General features: G+C 39.6%; 1 protein-coding gene across 11 annotated transcripts in view; it reads right to left on the bottom strand.

The window, feature by feature from the left end:
* Positions 1–21,776, bottom strand: part of STARD3NL (STARD3 N-terminal like) — a 46,888-nt gene that overhangs the window by 1,768 nt on the left and 23,344 nt on the right. For 7 of the 11 annotated variants that reach the window (XM_043508720.1, XM_043508723.1, XM_043508726.1 and 4 more), the window contains 6 exons: positions 17,720–17,797; positions 14,955–15,032; positions 11,817–11,870; positions 11,615–11,732; positions 7,364–7,462; positions 171–235 (listed from right to left, as the gene is read on the bottom strand). In XM_043508720.1, the coding sequence (XP_043364655.1) occupies positions 183–235; positions 7,364–7,462; positions 11,615–11,732; positions 11,817–11,870; positions 14,955–15,032; positions 17,720–17,797 (480 nt within the window). In that variant the 3' untranslated portion in view covers positions 171–182. Of the gene's footprint in view, positions 1–163; positions 236–7,363; positions 7,463–11,614; positions 11,733–11,816; positions 11,871–14,954; positions 15,033–17,719; positions 17,798–21,776 lie in introns of all 11 variants that reach the window. The other 4 variants (XM_038390743.2, XM_043508727.1, XM_043508728.1 and 1 more) reach the window with 4 other exon arrangements.

Below are 21,776 nucleotides of genomic sequence, written 5' to 3' on the forward strand. Positions count from 1 at the left end.
CAGTCAGATATATCTGCCTGCGCTCCCTAACAGCCATCTCAGACATTAGAAACAGGCCAGTTCCAACAGCATTAACCATTTGGATTGTGGCTAATTCCTAGGTGATTAATAAAAGAAACATTAGCTTTTTTGCAAGAGACATTTTCCCTAAAGAAGGACTTGCCTGTTATCTCTCATAGTTGCTATACAATTGGTTTTTCACTATCCTGTTTTTCTTCAGATTCTTCATCAGATCCTAAACAAGAAAAGAATAAAATTATTAGTTTGGTAAGAGAGACTCAGAGTCTTTACTAAAAAACTAATTCAAATTGTGAAGATAAGGTTTTCCTAATGTAACCCACACACCGGGGTGGGTGTGGTGTTCTGTCCCAGCTAGTACCGAGACCACTTGAGAGAGAGATTAATGAGTCTGCTCTGCAGCCTTAGCTAAGAGGCAGATAGCTTTTAGCTCATGCAGTAGAGGCTCATGCACTAAGCTCCAGAAGTCCAGAGTTCGATCCCACCCGCCGACGACCCGGGTCTGTTGGTGTTTAATCTAAAATAAGAGATTTTTGTGTAAAATGGAAATGCTAGTAAAGGACTAAGTAAAGTATTTTATAAGCATCAGGTCATTAATAATCCAAACACCATTACTGAAATAATGGTATCCATTTATATGACGTGAAGACTGAACTAATCAGAATTATCACAGCACAGTTGTGACCGCCATTGGTTAATTATTAATCCCATTTTAGAGATAGGAATACGTACTCAAGATCACAGAATGCATTAGTATCAGAGATGGGGTTAGAATTCTGGAGATCTTCGCTCCCAGTCTTAAGCTCAAACCACTGTACTACACACATCTATAATCAGTAAACCCTTTAGCGTGGTGGTGGACCCTTTCTGTACCCCCGCGTAGAACCTCAACCTACTGTGCCATATTGGAGGGAGTGTCCCTTCAGAACCTAGTGCCAACTCAACAGGGATACTAAACTGGTCAGATGAGGACTAGCAAACAAAAGTTCTGTAGCTATGTTTTGAGTTATAGATTCCTTTGTTCCCACCACACCTGGCACTGAACACTGCTTGTGGTTAGTGAGAAAGTTCTCAGCCACTGAACCATTCCAGCTTTGAATGTGTGTCTTGGACAGTTAGTTTTCCTGTGAGAATCTCATTTGATTATAACTGTTTATGATGAAAAATGCCTGGGAAACTTACTCTGGAGATCTGTGCCACTATCTTTAAGCCAGATTGTGGACCACAAGAGTAATGCTGTATTTTTCACATGAAATCTGTGGTAAAAAGTCACAGAGCATGAAGGGATTTTTTTTTTAAACTAAACTACTTTAAATCATTAAAATTCTTTGTCGTGGCTTAACTGCCTCTATTATTTTGAAGTTGAAATTTAAAAGAAACTAAAAATCTAACTGCTGCCTGGCTCAGTTAGCACCTGCTCTCACCACAATGGTTACTCCGCAACCATTAGCTGCTTACTGAAGATAAAGGGGCTGTAAGTACAGTAAACTGAAACTGAGCTATTCCTCTTAAAGGGACACAGCTTTACATTTTTGAAAAGACTAACTTAAAAATATTCCATGTTCCACTAGGGGACCCTCCAAGGGCTTGTCTACACAGTACACCAGAAGGGTGTAAACTGTAAAGTGCTCCCATGTGTTGTACTCTAACTGCCCCATGTAGACCCTATTAACTTGCTCTAAAAGGTCCCTACGGCATGTTGATATCGTCCCATATGACACAGTACTGCATTAACACACATTAGGAGCCTTTTAGAGCAAGTCAGCAGAGTCTACATGGGGCAGAGTGCAATATTTTAGAGCACTCTAGAGTTTACACCCCTCTGGTGCATGTGGCCATGCCATGTAGACGAGCCCTAAAAATTTAAAACAAAAAAGTGTAAAGAGTTTTTCTGCTCTCCTATTGGTCTTTTTAGCATAGAAAAGCTGATTAGCAAGGGGAGCGTTGAAAGTAACTATACGTAAAGCTATCCGACGCACAAAGGAAATGAACTGATAGAGAATTTTTTTTTACCATCTTTTAGTTACAATAATCACTCGTTTTACTTTTAGCAATAGTAGGTACAGAATTTTCAAACGCATGATTTTCAAGTTAAGAGTGTCCCTTAAATTTCTATGATATGTTTATTTGCCAGCTTTCCCAATGGATTGCAAACTATTTTGTGACATTCTAGACCACCACCTAGATATATACTGAAACATTCTGATTTATTATCTCTTATAATTAATTATATCCCAATGTTGCTCATTCTCTTTTTAGTCTCTCCTCGTTGACAATGAAAAATATGGTCATCAATTTATATCTCCAGTGATATTGTCTATACTATTTCTGACTTTAAATTTATTGGCTGAGCTTGCAAAGGTCTTACACTCAACTTGATGGCATTTCTCTGTTCATAACTCAATATCTTTCAATTCTAAAATTCCAAGAAATATTCTAGGCCAGACCCCTATTTATTTGGAGGAAAACTGGAAAACCAGAATGGGGAAAACAAGGAACAACACTTTAAGCACCTCTATAATAGTCCACAGATCAAATAACTGTTTGCTGGCACCGAATAACGCCTTCCAGCATAACAACACCGTATCCAACCTCTGCTTGTCTTTCCAATACAGTAACATATTGACACCCTGAATGATACATCTCCCACAAAAATAATAATGGTATAGAGGGAAATGGGGGGCATGCAGGTGGGGGCATGTACACAGCCCCTGGTGTGGAGGGGACAATGGAGGTTCACACACAGCCCCTGGGGGAAATTGGCATGGGGGACGGAAGAATGGCAGGCACATAATTTTTGGAAGAGGGAAATAGGAGGGGTTTTGGTATGGGATGCACACAGAGCTGTTGCTATGGGAGAGAATGGTGGACACTGGCATGGAGGGAGAGAGGAATGGGGAGAATCCCTGTCAGGAAGAGGTTGGGGGGAGTCCCTAAAACAGAGAGGGATGGGAAGATGATAAGACAGGGAGTTTGTGGGATAGAATGGAAGAATGCAAGGATACCCTGGTGTGTGCAATAAACTTGGCCCACACAATCTAAGGAAGCTTTAATCCATGACGGCAGTAAGGATCATTTCTAGAATGAGTATACTCTTCAGCAGACCTTTAAAAAACCCAGTCTCAAAGGTTGCTATCAAACCACAATTCTCTTGTCTGTAGCAGTAGACTGGACAGCATATCCCTAATTTTTTGTTTAAAACTCTGTTTTTGTGCCACTAGATTGGATTAGATCTGGCTGCTTACTTCTGCCATTATTCCTCAAAATCTACTGAAAACCCGATTAGACCAGTGGACATTTATTATAATTTTCTAAAATATTTTCTGATTTAAAGTTATCCGTATGACTTATTTTTTACTCTATGCATCTTCGCATGATTCTACAGGCAAGAAATAATGCAGCATTGTGGATTTCAAAATAAGGTTACATGGGTAACGATGCAATACTTCCGATACTCAGCCTATATTCTTAATGTATCAGAATTACAACCTACTAGATAGATATCATCATCATCATCATCATCTCTCAGATACAACAGGTGACTAAGCATATGGGCACAGGAGCAATTAGCAAAAAGAAAAGGAATACTTGTGGCACCTTAGAGACTAACAAATTTATTAGAGCATAAGCTTTCGTGAGCTACAGCTCACTTCATCGGATGCATTTGGTGAAAAAAAACAGAGGAGAGATTTATATACACACACACACACACACACACACACAGAGAACATGAAACAATGGGTTTATCATACACACTGTAAGGAGAGTGATCACTTAAGATAAGCCATCACCAACAGCAGGGGGGGGAAGGAGGAAAACCTTTCATGGTGACAAGCAGGTAGGCTAATTCCAGCAGTTAACAAGAATATCAGAGGAACAGTGGGGGGTGGGGTGGGACGAGCCATCGCTCTCTCAGATCTTGGGAGACAGACCAGTCCTTGCTTACAGACAGCCCCCCAATCTGAAGCAAATACTCACCAGCAACCACACACCACACAACAGAACCACTAACCCAGGAACCTATCCTTGCAACAAAGCCCGTTGCCAACTCTGTCCACATATCTATTCAGGGGATACCATCATAGGGCCTAATCACATCAGCCACACTATCAGAGGCTCCTTCACCTGCGCATCTACCAATGTGATATATGCCATCATGTGCCAGCAATGCCCCTCTGCCATGTACATTGGCCAAACTGGACAGTCTCTACGTAAAAGAATGAATGGACACAAATCAGACGTCAAGAATTATAACATTCAAAAACCAGTTGGAGAACACTTCAATCTCTCTGGTCACTCGATCACAGACCTAAGAGTGGCTATCCTTCAACAAAAAAGCTTCAAAAACAGACTCCAACGAGAGACTGCTGAATTGGAATTAATTTGCAAACTGGATACAATTAACTTAGGCTTGAATAGAGACTGGGAATGGATGAGTCATTACACAAAGTAAAACTATTTCCCCATGGTATTTCTCCCTCCCACCTCACCCCCCACTGTTCCTCTGATATTCTTGTTAACTGCTGGAATCAGCCTACCTGCTTGTCACCATGAAAGGTTTTCCTCCTTCCCCCCCTGCTGTTGGTGATGGCTTATCTTAAGTGATCACTCTCCTTACAGTGTGTATGATTAACCCATTGTTTCATGTTCTCTGTGTGTGTGTGTGTGTATATAAATCTCTCCTCTGTTTTTTCCACCAAATGCATCCGATGAAGTGAGCTGTAGCTCACGAAAGCTTATGCTCTAATAAATTTGTTAGTCTCTAAGGTGCCACAAGTACTCCTTTTCTTTTTGCGAATACAGACTAACACGGCTGCTACTCTGAAACCTAGGAGCAATTAGCTGTTTTATTCTGTGCTCTAAATTGTCCTAATGCCTCTTACCACCACTAGATGGAACTATACGACAACTATCTTTATAATACTATGATGCTAAACAGTTTAACCTTACACTGTACTAAATTCAGCAGTTAATATCCCTTTTTCAGTAATAAATCATCATAACAACATCATCCTTGATTATATTGCACTCTTGCTCCTGAGTGATACTTCTTCTATTGACAGTTATTTTGCATGTTATGTGGAGGTTAATGTAGCCTTATGGACATAAAATACTGAATTTATCACCAATACAAAGTTATTAAAAAGTGGATATGTGATCTTCCCATGCAAGTTTCTCCTTTGTACAGAGATTGCCAGTGTGATCTCTATGTTGTTGCTCCTTATTACGGGTACCTCCACCCCACAGCTGGTTATTGAAGCTTTTGTTACCACGTCTGAGAAGCCTCCCTCAAGTCAACCATGCCCCATGCTACAGAGGAAGGCGAAAAACCTCCAGGGCCTCTCCAATCTGCTCTGGAAGAAAATTCCTTCAAACCCTGAGCATATGGGCACGATTCACCAGCCAGATATTACAGAAAATTCTTTCCTGGGTAACTCAGATCCCATCCACCACCCTCCTAGTGAAACGTCTAAATCCCGAACAAGCCTCTCTCTCAGCCCAGTGAAAGATTTCCTAACCTGTAACACTTCCTCAAAGCACCTGAGAACTGAAGCATTCTATGTAGATTTCCTTAGTGCAGGAATACAGCTATGAATAACTGCAACGACTTTCTCCTCTTTCTTGCACTTTCAGTAACAAAAAACAAAGTCTGATTTCCAAAAATTCAGGGTTTAATTTTAATGGCTTGGAATACATCCAAGGAACACCGTAGGTGCCCTGGGGCAAGCATGGAAAGGCCTGCCACCAAAAGGACCAGGCTTGCTCCAGTAACTGGGGTGACCACTGCATTGCTCTGATTCTGCTGCAGCAAGATAGCAGCAGGAGGACTGAGATGGGATCGCTTCCAGGAACCGTTTTGCTAGGTGCCAAAAGCCATTCAGCCAGCTATCTACAACACTGTAACAAGACCAGAAGTCCAGATTCCTGACAGATAAGCTCCTCACAGAAATCTGACACAATTGTTTTTATTCCACCCCCCACATGTGACAGATCAGAGAGCTGTGAAGAGTCCTTAATGGGACTGTAAGGGTAGCAACTCAATTAACCTGTGAAAAATAATGCCAAAGTAGACATTTATAAAGCACACCTTACAAGATCACAGGAAGGTATTTATAATCTTTTGCAGATGACAATATTTGATTTGATTTCATATTTTAAAAAGGTATGAAAAGACAGCATGACTGCATGAAAGTGAAATCGTATTCTGATAAATGGACTAGCGTGGCATTGTGGGGTTCCATATTTGTTTCTTAAAGAATTCAGCTGTAGTTCATTCGACAAGTAAACAGATGATAGTATCTGCACTCCCTGCAAACTCATCCTTGAATCAGAGAGTAAAGCTGTTTCTTTCTGGTTTGTGCCTAGTCACCTCTTACACTGACCCAATTGAGGTGCATCAGAAGTGTAGTTAAGATGCAAGTGAAGTTTGCCTCAACAGAACTCAGCATGCTTACACTTTATCTATCTATAACACTTAGGGCTAGTCTACACTACAATGCATCTGGTGAAGATGCACTATGCCAACATGAGAGCACTCTCCCATCGGCATAATCACTCCAACTCAATGAGAGGCGGAAGCTATGTTGACGGGAAAGTGTCTCCTGCCGACATTGCCTGGTACAGACACTGCTTTAAGTGAAACTAACTACGTCGCCCCTGAACGACGCAAGTTACATCAACTTAAGCAGTAGCGTAGACAAGCCCTTATTTCTGTTCAGATTTTCTGACATGACATGACAGCAGGAAACCCCTTGATCTCAAGTTCTGATCCGTTTTAAATTTGTTGGCCTTTCTGTTTAATTGACTGTCATCTTGCTTTTGTATTATGTATGATGGGACTCTGACCTCCCTACTCCATTCATTATGTTATATATCAGTATCACGTCTCCTCTCTGAACAGTAAACTTATTTAACTAAACAGATCTAAAAATCAGATATCTAAAGAACAGGTTTTATATTTCTTGACACTACTAGAAAAGGATTTGAGAGATTATTTTAGTGTCAAACTGACCAGCTGACAGATTTCAAAATAAATGTAACGTCATATTGTAAAGCTTTATAGCAACGGATAAGTCTTATTTCTGCAGTGTTAAAATGCTCCATGGAATTTTACTTGCAACAAGTGTCTTACATATTGTAGTAAAAATTACAACAGGGAAGCGTAAATTGCAAATTGATCAAATCAGATCGAACACTGATAAATTCAAATCACATTTTCTGGACCAAAACTATAAAATTACTGTGTCGCTGTCCTTTAGATTAGATATATGCTCTGTGGGAATCTGCAGGAAACTTAACAGCAACAGAAAATTATTCTCTGCATACACACTCTGAACAAAATTACCTGCTGCAGATTCAGGAGGAGAATAAAACTGCCCATCAGAGAGGTGTCCTGGCTGAAGAAGAGCTGCTCGCTCAGACGCATCTTGCACCAGCAAGAGCCCTAAAAAAAAGCAGTAATTAGAAATGTGCATCACTGTTACCAATATCAGTCAGAATGTAAGGTACTATATTATAAAAAGTTTGTTTCCATTGTGATCTGTGTAAGTTGTGTTACTGCAAGACACTATTTCAATACAAAAGAACTCATAAAAAGTTAGGACTTACTCTTTGATGGGTGCGATTTGGGGAGGAGGCACTAAGCATCGCAAGAAAAAGGCTAATGTAGTGCCCATCTTTAAAAAAGGGAAGAAGGAGGATCCTGGGAACTACAGGCCAGTCAGTCTCACCTCAGTCCCTGGAAAAATCATGGAGCAGGTCCTCAAGGAATCAATTCTGAAGCACTTAGAGGAGAGGAAAGTGATCAGGAACAGTCAGCATGGATTCACCAAGGGCAAGTCATGCCTGACTAATCTAATTGCCTTCTATGACGAGATAACTGGCTCTGTGGATGAGGGGAAAGCAGTGGACGTGTTGTTCCTTGACTTTAGCAAAGCTTTTGACACGGTCTCCCACAGTATTCTTGCCAGTTAAAGTTAAAGAAGTATGGGCTGGATGAATGGACGATAAGGTGGACAGAAAGCTGGCTAGATTGTCGGGCTCAACGGGTAGTAATCAATGGCTCCATGTCTAGCTGGCAGCCAGTATCAAGAGGAGTGCCCCAAGGGTCGGTACTCGGGCCAGTTTTGTTCAATATCTTCATTAATGATCTGGAAGATGGTGTGGACTGCACCCTCAGAAAGTTTGCAGATGACACTAAACTGGAAGGAGAGGTAGATACGCTGGAGGGTAGGGATAGGATACAGAGAGACCTAGAGGATTGCGCCAAAAGAAATCCGATGAGGTTCAACAAGGACAAATGCAGAGTCCTGCACTTGGGACGGAAGAATCCCATGCACTGCTACAGAGTAGGGACCGAATGGCTAGGCAGCAGTTCTGCAGAAAAGGACCTAGGGGTTACAGTGGACAAGAAGCTGGATATGAGTCAAAGTGTGCCGTCGTTGCCCAGAAGGCCAATGGCATTTTGGGATGTATAAGTAGGGGCATTGCCAGCAGATCAAGGGAAGTGATCGTTCCCCTCTATTAGACATTGGTGAGGCATCATCTGGAGTACTGTGTCCAGTTTTGGGCCCCACACTACAAGAAGGATTTGGAAAAATTGGAAAGCGTCCAGCGGAGGGCAACAAAAATGATTAGGGGACTGGAGCACATGACTTATGAGGGGAGGCCGAGGGAACTGGGATTGTTCAGTCTGCAGAAGAGAAGAATGAGGGGGGATTTGATAGCTGCTTTCAACTATCTGAAAAGGGGTTTCAAAGAGGATTGATCTAGATTGTTCTCAGTAGTAGCAGATGACAGAACGAGGAGTAATGGTCTCAAGTTGCAGTGGGGGGGATTTAGGTTGGATATTAGGAAAAACTTTTTCACTAGGAGGGTGGTGAAGCACTGGAATGCGTTACCTAGGGAGGTGATAGAATCTCCTTCCTTAGAAGTTTTTAAGGTCAGGCTTGACAAAGCCCTGGCTGGGATGATTTAGTTGGGGATTGGTCCTGCTTTGAGCAGGGGGATGGACTAGATGACCTCCTGAGGTCCCTCCCAACCCTGATATTATATGATTCTAAGAAGCAAAAAGAGTGCTGTGGAAAAGAAGACTGAATCTCAGACAGTCCTATTTGTTTTGATGATGAGGATAGGGAATTCTGAGTAAAGCTGAAGGAGGCTATGAATACCACCCAGTAAATAGTGAACACATTCTAGTTATTAATTTGTGCCAATCATACCACTTTACTTTAGACAAATTTTTTTTCCCTAAAGTGTGAACTGTTCACTCCACCAGGCAATACAATATATCCTTGCTAACTAAATTCTACTTATGGCAATGAATTCAAGCCTTGGGATAGCAAAGAAAGAAAAATCATGCATAATGAGCCAGCGTGGATTAGTACTGCCACTGCTCCAAACACCTGGATGTTTACCTGCACTTCTTGGTTTACAAGACTGTTCTGAAAGTCTTACAAGAAGCAGCTCCCATGAGGTTTCCATTGCTTTTACTTCTAGCATGTCTAGAAATTCTCTCCATATTTTAGCAGGAACCACAAAATACAGACATATGTGAAAATCAAATATAATACATAGAGTTAATCTCTTTTTTCAAATCTCAAAATAAATGTGGTTTCTGTTCAAATGGCTCAAGGTAGTTTTATCCAGGTGGTTAGCCCATGTCTAGTTATAATAAATACATGCATATGCATGTTCCTATTTATGAAAATATTTAACTAGAATCATAGTATCCTACAGTCCATCTTTTTCTAAAATACAGAAAAAGAAGAAAACTATTGTACTTTCCATAATTCTTGCTTTAACTTAGAACACGTGATTATTCTTCTACACAGCAAAGGAGTTCTTAAAAATATCATATTTTTCTTCCCCCAAGTGGTGTAATTATAGAGATTTTTTCAGCTGTCCAGATCAGAATTCCTATTGTAGCAAGATTTCATACTGTGTATTATACATAAAAACACAGAACATATACCACCACAAACTTGGGGAGAAATCCTAAGACATACTGAGCACCTGGAATTCTCAAATAGAAGGAAAGAGCTCTGTGGAGTGTCTGAAGTAACTGCACAACAATGCTCTACACCAGGGAACACAGCATTTTCTTTAAAAATCTTAGTAGCTCAAACAAGAGCACACTATACTTCAAAACAATAGACTCCTTTAGAACAAAACTATAACTATCTCCTTTAACCCACCAAAAATGGAAGACACATTTAGGTTTTCAACAATTTCTATGAACTGAACTTCAAAAAGATGTAGGTTGCACATGTCAAATCTTTTCTTTGCTTATGCGTATTCATTGTAAAAGACGTACTTAAAAATCCAGGCTGCTAATTTTAAAACAATGCCCGACTTTGAATTCACCAGGCTGCTTAGCTGCTGGGATCCTGTGTGATGTGACAGAATAAAAATAACTGGCTAATTAGCAAGGCAAAAAATGATGTGTTACATTTTCCTATTTAGTGTTTTGGGTTTTTTTAAATAAACAAACCCCCCTAATTTAATTATCTTCTTTTTGATGGTAAGGGAGATTGAGAGGATGAAAAGATTTGGTGCTCCAATGTGCTGGATTAACTGTAACGTGCTTTGGTGAGGAGAAACTGAGCTCCACTGTTGATGCCGCTATCAAGATTTATTGACCTTAGAGGCAAACATTCACTTATGGTCACTTGTTTCAGACCAGATTTAAATTGTTTATGTAAATACAAAAGGTTCACTGTACTATTACCCAGTCTGAATCTTCCAATGGTTGAAACTAGAGGATGTTTCTTGTAGAAATAGTGCACTTTTTCAAGATCCTGCCCAATTAATGTTATCCCTTACTAAAAACATATAAAAATAAAAAAAGTCAATTAATGTGAATCTCTCTACCTTTAATCCACAAGTCTGTAGGAGGTCTTCATCCTCCAAGCTCCTCCTCTGCCCCTCACTTGCCTCTTCTTGAAGGAGCAACAGTTTATAGGATGCCCTGGTCCCATACTATGACAGATACAGTAGCTCCAGGAATACTATTCTCTCCTTTCTCCATCCTTTTTCAAAAGCAACTAGAGGCACCTGGTCTGTTGTGAATTCTTTTGCTCCCTTCAAGAGAAGGAGCCAGCAGCTCAGTTCCGCACCCTACTCCACTGACCCAAAAATTTTACTTGCCCCAGCTACATACAATGTTTTTTATTAAAAGATGTAAAGATATATGAAAATAAGACACACTATTGGGTTTATGGCAAGTTGCCAATGTGGCCCTCCCATGATGTGTAATTTTGGCATTCCTGAACTAGATAAAACACACTTCCTTCTGTATAGAAATTCCTCCTCCTTTTTAAGATGGGAGAAAAGATTCAGTGTTATCGCAGCTGTGTTGGTCCCAGGATATTAGAGACACAAGCTGGTTGAGGTAACATCTTTTAGTGGACTAATAAAAGATATTACCTCCCCCACTTTATCAAGAATCAGATACACTGCTATAATCTTTGTCTCAAGGATCAGATACACTAGCAGATCTTTAGTGGGATGGGGGGAGAATACTCTTATTGTAAAAGGTAGAAAAAAGTATGAGGTGGACTGCAATAACTGAGGTGACTATAAGAAGTAAACTTACTGTTTTCTTCTTCTGCTTCCTGTGGTAACACTTTAAAATCCAGGAACCAGGTTTCTATCCAGGCAAGTATGAAGGATATAATGGGCAGCACATAGCCAAAAGCACCTTGGGAAAACAACTTGAAAAAACAAAACACCACATTTTTCCTCATAGAAAACCATGATATTAAATAAATAAATTAGAATGTTATCTGAATACGTACCTTTGAGAGAATTACTTTTGCTAATAAAAAGGCACTGGTCACTGCTGTTGTAAACTGAAACAGACAGTGTTAAAAATAGTTAAAACTGCATTTATAACTGTGGATTTACTTTCTCAGCACAATACAGTAATTTATTAATCGCTAAGGCATGAAATCCAAAATCACAGCAATATCATTAAAATTTACCCAACAATTAACAAGCTCACAGATTAATAAGATTGAGGTGACAGGATGTTGAAACTTCAACTCAAATTAGATTGTCCAGGGGCGTAGCCATTTTAATTTGGATGCCTCAAAACACCTATTTTGACACAGCAAAGATGGTAACTTAGAAACTGTGCAGATCCTGAGTTATTATAAATTGTAATTTAACTACATATTGATGATACCTTATTTTGTAAATCATCACCCATTTAAAGATATACATACTTCAGAAAAAAATAAACACAGCTATTACTCCAAATACCAACCCACCTACCCTGCTATTCATTTTGCAAGCCATTTTAAAGAAACACACACTCAGATAGCTACTATATTTGGGTAAACAACTTAGAAAAATGCTTCAAGTGGTATGAATAGTGAAGTCTTTTGGGGGAGGTTGGGGTTGGGGGTTGCTAAGTGCAATAGGAGAGAATAAAAATAAATTTGTGAATGAAATTTGTGACCATGAAAGCAAGGGGATAATGGTATTCACTTGACCTACACATACTGTGAACAGATACTATGCATCCTTCACTACATGGCTCTGTTAATGTACAATGGCCCAACGTCTCTCCAAGTAATACCAATTTACAGCAAACCACGTGGTTCTGTTCTGATGAGAACAGGGGAGATTTAAAATGAGATTCACTTCTTCCAGAAAAACTCCCAATCTGTTTTTGTATCTCCTCTAATGCTTACCACTTGTGATGGGTTTGGCTTGCTATCTCCCAGCCCCTTGTGTAAAGATGGAAGATGTGATCTACAAGTCAGAACTATAGGCAAGGGGATTTTGAGATGAACACACTTTAGAATAAAAAAAATCACTAGTCCCCTCAAATTCAGCAGCAATTTCTATTAGATGTACAGCTGTAGCAAGATAACAATGTACTTTTACTGAATCAAGAGACTCAGGCTCAGAGTCAGTCTAGTGTAAGACATATTGTATATTGCTCCTTTGAAAATGTTCTACATAGAAATGCAAACACAACCAATGAAACAAATATAGCAGTACAACATAGAAAAAATTGCTTTCTTGGATCTACAATATAATGAGCTAGCAGTAGGTGCTTTATTATATTACAGCCTGCAGTATTCACTGTAAACCACTATACAGATGGAAGTATGAGTCAGAGCCATTAAATGTGTTAAATTCCCTCTCCTCTTCATATCAATTACAGAAATAGCTGTATGTATTTTACTCCAATACACTCAAAAAATCTTTAAGAATTTCCCATTTTACAGGGGGCCTATGGGCAGCACTTTGAACCTTCTGGGATAGTCATCCTTTAAAATGTTAAATTTCAATAAATGATATGGATCTAGTTTCACTCTTTGTAGCTCCCTGCTGTCTAGATCTATCACCATTCCACAAGGCTGACTTTGATTAGAGTTTTCCAAACTGCCACTCAAGAAAAGTTCACCTCCTTGTTCTTGCTGCTCCTCATTCCTAGCTATTATTCACAGACTTGTTTTGAAAGCTAGAAAAAGAGGGGTCAGACAACAAAGGGAGAATTATCTACCAGTAATTGTGTGTGTTGCCATCCTCCCTAATTTAATCCTTGTTTGTTTGTCCATCTATCTATCTAAAATCTTTGTCTGTTACATTTTTCATTGAGAGAAAGAGGATGGAGCATGGATAATTACATACTGCACCTGGGATTGATAGTGTCATTTTAGCTCCCACTTTTTAGTGGTGCTGATGGCTTTAATGCTTGGTGTGTGGATTATTGGTTTGTTTTCCATTAATACTTATGATAACCAGTGCCCCATGTTTTCTGTGGCACATCAGCCCTAAATTCTGCAGCAAGGGCCCCTGCTTTCTGCACATGGTGCTGAATCTTGTGGTAGCATAAAAGGCACATTAAAAATGGAGGTTATATTGAATATTAAAATAGCATTAAACTGATACTGCAATGTAATTGATCTTTAAATATTCAGGGTAAATAGGCCAAATCCCCTGAGATGGGATATTAGATGGATGGGATCTGAGTTACTCAGGAAAGAATTTTCTGTAGTATCTGGCTGGTGAATCTTGCCCATATGCTCAGGGTTTAGCTGATTGCCATATTTGGGGTCGGGAAGGAATTTTCCTCCAGGGCAGATTGGAGAGGCCCTGGAGGTTTTTCGCCTTCCTCTGTAGCATGGGGCATGGTTGACTTGAGGGAGGCTTCTCTGCTCCTTGAAGTCTTTAAACCATGATTTAAGGACTTCAATAGCTCAGACATGGGTAGGGTTTTCATAGGAGTGGGTGGGTGAGATTCTGTGGCCTGCGCTGTGCAGGAGGTCAGACTAGATGATCAGAATGGTCCCTTCTGACCTTAGTATCTATGAATCTATGAACAAGATGAGCACAGTGACAACATGCCTAAAATCTCCAGAAAGTGGAAGTGAGTACAACACATGAACTCAAGACTTTGTGGTGGCAGCATGTAATCGAATGTCTGCACACTAACTCTGGTATCAATATGGCATTCTCCTTTCCCACAACCCTATCTGAATATATCTGCCTAGTTTCCAGTGGTTAACTGGATTTTTCAAACTCTGATCTCAAGAAACCAAGTCAGATGGAACAAGAGGTTGTGAAGTGGCATGGCAAATACAGCAACATGTGCTAAGAGCATTATAAGAAAGTGTAAGAAAAAAAAAAGGCGCATCTATCCCCTCCCATTTTCATTTCAAAAAGGAATTCATAGTTGGAATTCTTCAACGAACAGAAATGGGTCTTCAGGAGTCATTACCTTGTACTATTTGTATACCAAATAAGGACCATAAAAATTTTCGAGACCAGGACTCATTTGTTTGGCATGCTACCTGTTGCACATTCTTACATTTATTTTATTATATATAGATGCTTCTCAATATACGGTTTGGAGGCATTTAAAATTTGCCAAAGTTTGCCATTTCTAGTTAACTCTGTTGTGCTTGGCCATTACTCACAGCTATTGCCCACCAATGGCGCAGTCTGCACATTGCATATGCAAGTATTAACACGTTAAATCGAAAGACTGCCAGTAGCTGTAAAGAAAAGAAAAAAATTGTTGGTTAATTCCAAATGTAAAAAAAACAGCAAGATACTCAGCTGTCTGAAAATATCAACTGCTTGTAATGTAAATGAACAGGACACTACAAAGAAAGGAATTTGGTTATTAGGAAAAAGTTTTGAAAGTGGATTTGCTTATTAAGATATAAACTCAACATTTTGGCTTCTCAGTTATAAAACACTGCTGTCAATGAAACTAAAATTAAGCATATGCCTAAATGTTTGCAAGATGAGGGCCTCCAAGCATGCACCAGTATGACACCCAGCTGAAGTACGTTAAATCTGCATAGGTACATGGTACATTTGTGTATAGTTCAGGACCTGAACATTTAAGCTTTTCAGATAGTTAATCTGCCAAATACCTAATGGGTTACTGTACAAGTATATTTTAAATATATCTAACCTTACAAATGATGGGATGGGAATGAACATATTTATACAATGATTTCTGTAACTGAAGAATTTAAAAGGTTTACTGAAATAAAGGTTTTACAACTATTCATATACTATAGTCATCCTTATTTGTTTCCCGTTAGAGAATGCCTGCAATTTTTCATTTGTGTTTTACTCTCATTTTGTGTGTCCAAAAATTAGTCTTGCGCATTGGACATTTTCAAAGATCTATGTGAATAATTTTTCCAGAGACAGAGTTATCTACATCTTACAATGGAAGACTTTGATGCAGAGAGCTTATGGAACCTGCCCATGGCCAAAGAATAAGTCAGTGGCACAGGTGTGATTAGAATTCTGAATTAGAGTTCCCAATATTCCATTCCCTATCAAATTCACAATCCCTTTTGATCAATTTCATGGCCAGAGGGTTTTTAATTAGCCAATTTCACATTTTCAGATGTTTACACCTGAAATTTCAGTGTTGAAACTGTGGGGGTCCCAACCCAAAAGGTACCCGGACATAGGTCAGATCTCATTCTCTTTCCCCTCCCCCCCCCGCCACCCCCTAAGAGCAGCCATGCAGGTGAGGAGAAAGTCCTGTCCATTTCCAGCCCAGCTGAGACTAGCAGCTAGGAGCCCCTGTCTGGGACATTCCCAGCACCAAGGAGTTCAGAACCACCTCCACAAGCCTCCTCCGGCTGCAAGAACCTTCGGGGCTGTTGTCCAGCCAAGAGGTGGCTCTGATCTCCCCCTGAGAGTGGCTGTGCAGGGGAAGGGCAAATCCTGTCCCTCCCCAGCCCAGCCAGGACTCGCAGCTATGAGCCCCAGGCTGGGGTGCTCCCAGCAGCACGGAGGAGATCAGATTTCACAGAAAAGGGCTTATTTCACAGTCTGTGGCACGTTTTTCATGGCTGTGAAACTGGTAGGGCCCTACTTGAGACCATGCTACCTGTAAAGCATCATCTGTTCAAACAAGTTTACAAAAAAAAATTTCACAAAACTTGAAACAGGCAAACACTTAAATTTAAGAGAATTGTCTTTCCCTTGGCAATTAAAATATCAAAGCTGAGAATAGCTTCCAAAGTACAACCAAGTCTAATCTAGTTTTAAGTATAAAGTTGAATAAGATTAATTACATTTGTGCTAGAGGCAGAAGTAGTTTTACTTGTAAGCTCTAAATCATTTATGGATTTCAATGTCTCCTGTCAAGAGTTTTCCATTCCAAGTTATATGTTTTTCTACTTAAGCAGCTTTAACTATAGGCTGGATTTATCTGCAGGATTATCAAAATGATCAGATAGCTATTTTAGCTTTATGAGATGGGAGATACAGCAGGGGCACAGCTGAAGGTGGCATGGTGGGAGGCACCAGAGGGGATAACTCTTGGCTGCTAGAGTAGTTGAACATAACAGTCATGTCATCCGAAGTGGTATAAGGCAACACCAGTGTGGAAATGCAAGCAACTTTTTACACTAATTCCAGATAAGCACTCTCGATGCACCCATCAGTGGTGGAACAACTGGTATATAACAAATGCAATGTCAACAATTGTTCTCTCTAGGATAGACAAGGCCTAATATTACCAAAGAGGAATGAGGATTATGGAAAAGAAAGGGGGCACAGCCTCCAAATCCTGCTGATCGAAAGACAAGAAAAAGCATTTATTTGCATGTGACTATCTGCATGGCTCATGCCGTGGAGAATACTGCTTCCTGACTTTGTCCCCTTTCACACTGCCACAAAGCTGCGGTCTCAAAAAAAAAAAAGAAAGAGTGGAGGGCTTCTGTCCACCCATATGGAGAGTGAATGAGCAATGGAGGTGCTGCTCCCCTCTCTTCCTTGTTCCTAGTGCCTGTGTGCAGAGGGAAGCAGCTGGTCATTATACCTATAGTCACCCATATTTAAAATAGAATCTAAACATAGATTTTAATAAAAAATTAAAATAATAATTTACTTTAGTTGAAATACAGAAATCTGCAACAAACTTGACATATACAGATGTCAGCTATTGTCCTGTGATCAATTCTTCCCTCACTACTGCTGGATCTATTTCTGGAATATTGCCCAAACATAAGATTATATATCCTAATTTAAAGAGAGATGTGATTTAGAGTACATTTTCCCTCTCTTTTAAGTTCAAGAAAATCTAACCCTGGCACAGGACTCAGACTATGGGATAATAAAAGATAAGGACTCTCTGGTTAAAAAAAAAAAATCCCAATTCTTGCATTAAGCATGTTTTAAAGAAATCCTAAAACAAAATACTTACAAATATATCAAAATATGAAGAATGGTAGTCATACTGCAGGACTTCCTTCTCTAAAGTAGTCTCAATGCCCCCATTTACCTATAAAAGAACAAATTAGTCTTAGCATTTATAGCTTCAGAAATTGGGAAATTACTGAAGTCAAAACACTTGCCATTTGTAACTGTACAAGTAACTGTTTCCAAGCATTTCTCTGCCTGACTCCGAAACAGGAAACATATAGGCCAGAAAAGTTACTATTCTAGAAACATCATTAGAGGAGTGGCATTGTTACAAATGTACTTTTTTCCATCAACATGCATTTAGTATTTTCAGAAAGTCTAATGGGTCTAAGATTATCACTATTTTTAATTATTCTATGACCTACTGAGGCTGCCTTCCCAATTCTCACCCCGAGATAACAGTGAAGAAACTGTTAGTGGAAGACTGTTAGTGGAAGTCAGGCCTAAGTATTTTGCCACATTTTGTGATCAAGAAACCAAAATTCCTTACATGTCTAATAAGCAAAATAAGTTATTTAAATCCATCAACATAAAACAAGAGGTCAATACAAAATTACCTGTTATATCTGTGTTGGGACAACAAGTTCTCTTTCCATCTTCCTGCTCTTGAGATGTACTTTTTTTTGTTAAAGACCTTGTGTTCAGATTATTTTCTCTACTACTCTTTAATGGTCTACTGCTATTTCATTGTCCCTTTTTTCTTCCCTTTGTTAAGCTTCCTTTTATCATCACCTCACTCAACATTCCCCTGCCAATCATAAATTGACTAGTCCAAAGAACTTTCTCATGTAAAAAACCATTATTTTAAATTCTCTCACAAAGAGCATCAGGACAGAGTAACTTGAAAAAAAAACTATCTTCCTCTTTCTTTTTTACTGGAGTGTTATCTGTTGTCTACTACCAGGACACATTGTGCTCCCTCACAGCAGTGCAGTGACAGCAAATCCTCATCAATTTGCACTACTTCCTTACTCCACACAGAGAAGCACTCACTATCTGTGTTCACAAACACCAGTTCTAAATGACAGGTTTCAAAGTAGCAGCCGTGTTAGTCTGTATTCGCAAAAAGAAAAGGAGTACTTGTGGCACCTTAGAGACTAACAAATTTATTTGAGCATAAGCTTTCGTGAGCTACAGCTCACTTCATCGGATGCATTCAGTGGAAAGCTCACGAAAGCTTATGCTCAAATAAATTTGTTAGTTCTAAATGACTTTCATCAGATAGTGACTTGCAAGTTTCTCAAAAACAAGGGTCAGGTCCCCTTACTTTCCCCATTTTCTGATGATCATAATTGAGCTACAGAAAGCAGCTCTAAGCCATCTCCATTTCTGGCCCCATTAAAAGTTAATTCATTTGTAAAAATTTACTTCATTTTTTTTTAATCTTAGGAGTTTATCTGTTAAAATGAGATCAAGTATTAATATTAACTTCTTGGGCAAGTCATCTGAGCTCTACCTGTTTCCCTATCTGTACGTGGGGATAATACCTATCTTCTTACCTAACAGGGGTGTTGAAAGACTAAACACACCAGTGTTATTAAATGGCTTGGTTTTTCAGTTTAAAATATGGTATCAATATTTTAGTATACTTAGTGTTTAGCTTTTCTGTTGACAGCACCTCTTTTTAGATTTGCAACAAAACAAACACCTTTTTTTGAAAGTTGGGGATGAAAAAGATTAAGAACCCAAATTCAATACAATACAACCTCATGAAAATAGATCACTATTACTTATAGAATACAAATACTGAATTTAATGAGACTTGCACAGTAACAGCTAACTCATGTATCGGAGATGAGCAAGTTACACGGCTACCATTATTACACTGTACATAGTGTAAAAAAATTGACAGGTTTCAGAGTAGCAGCCGTGTTAGTCTGTATTCGCAAAAAGAAAAGGAGTACTTGTGGCACCTTAGAGACTAACAAATTTATTAGAGCATAAGCTTTCGTGAGCTACAGCTCACTTCATCGGATGCATTTGGTGGAAAAAACAGAGGAGAGATTTATATACACACACACACACACACACACACACACACACACACACACACACACAGAACATGAAACATTGGGTTTATCATACACACTGGAAGGAGAGTGATCACTTAAGATAAGCCATCACCAGCAGCAGGGGGGGGAAAAGGAGGAAAACCTTTCATGGTGACAAGCAAGGTAGGCTAATTCCAGCAGTTAACAAGAATATCAGAGGAACAGTGGGGGGTGAGGTGGGAGGGAGAAATACCATGGGGAAATAGTTTTACTTTGTGTAATGACTCATCCATTCCCAGTCTCTATTCAAGCCTAAGTTAATTGTATCCAGTTTGCAAGTTAATTCCAATTCAGCAGTCTCTCGTTGGAGTCTGTTTTTGAAGCTTTTTTGTTGAAGGATAGCCACTCTTAGGTCTGTGATCGAGTGACCAGAGAGATTGAAGTGTTCTCCAACTGGAATGAATGAATGGACACAAATCAGACGTCAAGAATTATAACATTCAAAAACCAGTTGGAGAACACTTCAATCTCTCTGGTCACTCGATCACAGACCTAAGAGTGGCTATCCTTCAACAAAAAAGCTTCAAAAACAGACTCCAACGAGAGACTGCTGAATTGGAATTAACTTGCAAACTGGATACAATTAACTTAGGCTTGAATAGAGACTGGGAATGGATGAGTCATTACACAAAGTAAAACTATTTCCCCATGGTATTTCTCCCTCCCACCCCACCCCCCACTGTTCCTCTGATATTCTTGTTAACTGCTGGAATTAGCCTACCTTGCTTGTCACCATGAAAGGTTTTCCTCCTTTCCCCCCCCTGCTGCTGGTGATGGCTTATCTTAAGTGATCACTCTCCTTACAGTGTGTATGATAAACCCATTGTTTCATGTTCTCTGTGTGTGTGTATATAAATCTCTCCTCTGTTTTTTCCACCAAATGCATTCGATGAAGTGAGCTGTAGCTCACGAAAGCTTATGCTCTAATAAATTTGTTAGTCTCTAAGGTGCCACAAGTACTCCTTTTCTTTTTGTAAAAAAATTGGTATGGATAAACATGAACAATTCAGAGTGGGTTCTAAATCCAAGATTTGGAAAACAAAGTCTGTGTTCCAGAGAGTTATATGTTTTAAGGCCAAAATGGCCCAGTATGATCATCTGGTCTGACCTCCTGGTGGGCTTGGAGAACAAGGCTCTTGTTGCCAGCCAGGACAACATGCCGGCCAATCCAGACTCATAAGACTTTGGATGTTTGGACAGCAGGAACAGGATGCTTCAATTCTCACCTAAACCATTCAAGTGTAACAGTATGTTGTTTTAAAGAAAAAGAAAGGTCCACACAAAAGACAATTTGTTAACTGCTTAATTCCTAAAGTAGCATAACCTGCTACTGCAAGAGGTGGTGCTTGACTGACAGGAAGAGTGCATTGTTACACTCCTCACATAGCCACAGGACCAGAACTAAAGTAGGGAGAGTGCACAGATATTTCAGACAAAGGAGGCTAAAGGGCATGGAACAGAGGGAGATTAGACGCTTCCCAATACTACGTCATTGACACCCATTCCCCCTCCTATCCCTCACAGGAGCCAATGCAACCCCAAACACTTCCATCTCCTTTCAATTTGAGCTCCAAAATACTCTTCCAATTTTCAGAGACAACTTGCCAAACATCCTTCCTTCTGCACGCTATCCTCTTACATCTATTTGCCTTTATGATAATTAATAAAGATGCCATGTTTATAACATAAAAAACTTGGGGAATGCTACCCAGCCTGAACAAAAGCCTTTGGAAAACAGAAATGTGTAAAAGAAAAAAGAAAAACAAGAGATAGCAAATATGCCATTTTAAATCACTTGACAAAACCACAACACTGAAAGTTTAAAAATATCCTGATGTGTAAGCACTTCAGCCTCAGGAAGGGAGCATGTTAATAAGGTCAGGAGAAAAACAATTTTAGTGTGTCATACAGAAGTAAGCAAAAAAACACTTCCTCTTCCTCCTCCCTCCCAGCACTCCTACAAAGCAATCCGCTCTGAGATTTATATTAAACTACCCAGTGTTCAAC

The sequence above is a fragment of the Dermochelys coriacea genome, chromosome 2, assembly GCF_009764565.3.
Source record: "Dermochelys coriacea isolate rDerCor1 chromosome 2, rDerCor1.pri.v4, whole genome shotgun sequence".
NCBI lineage: Eukaryota > Metazoa > Chordata > Testudines > Dermochelyidae > Dermochelys > Dermochelys coriacea.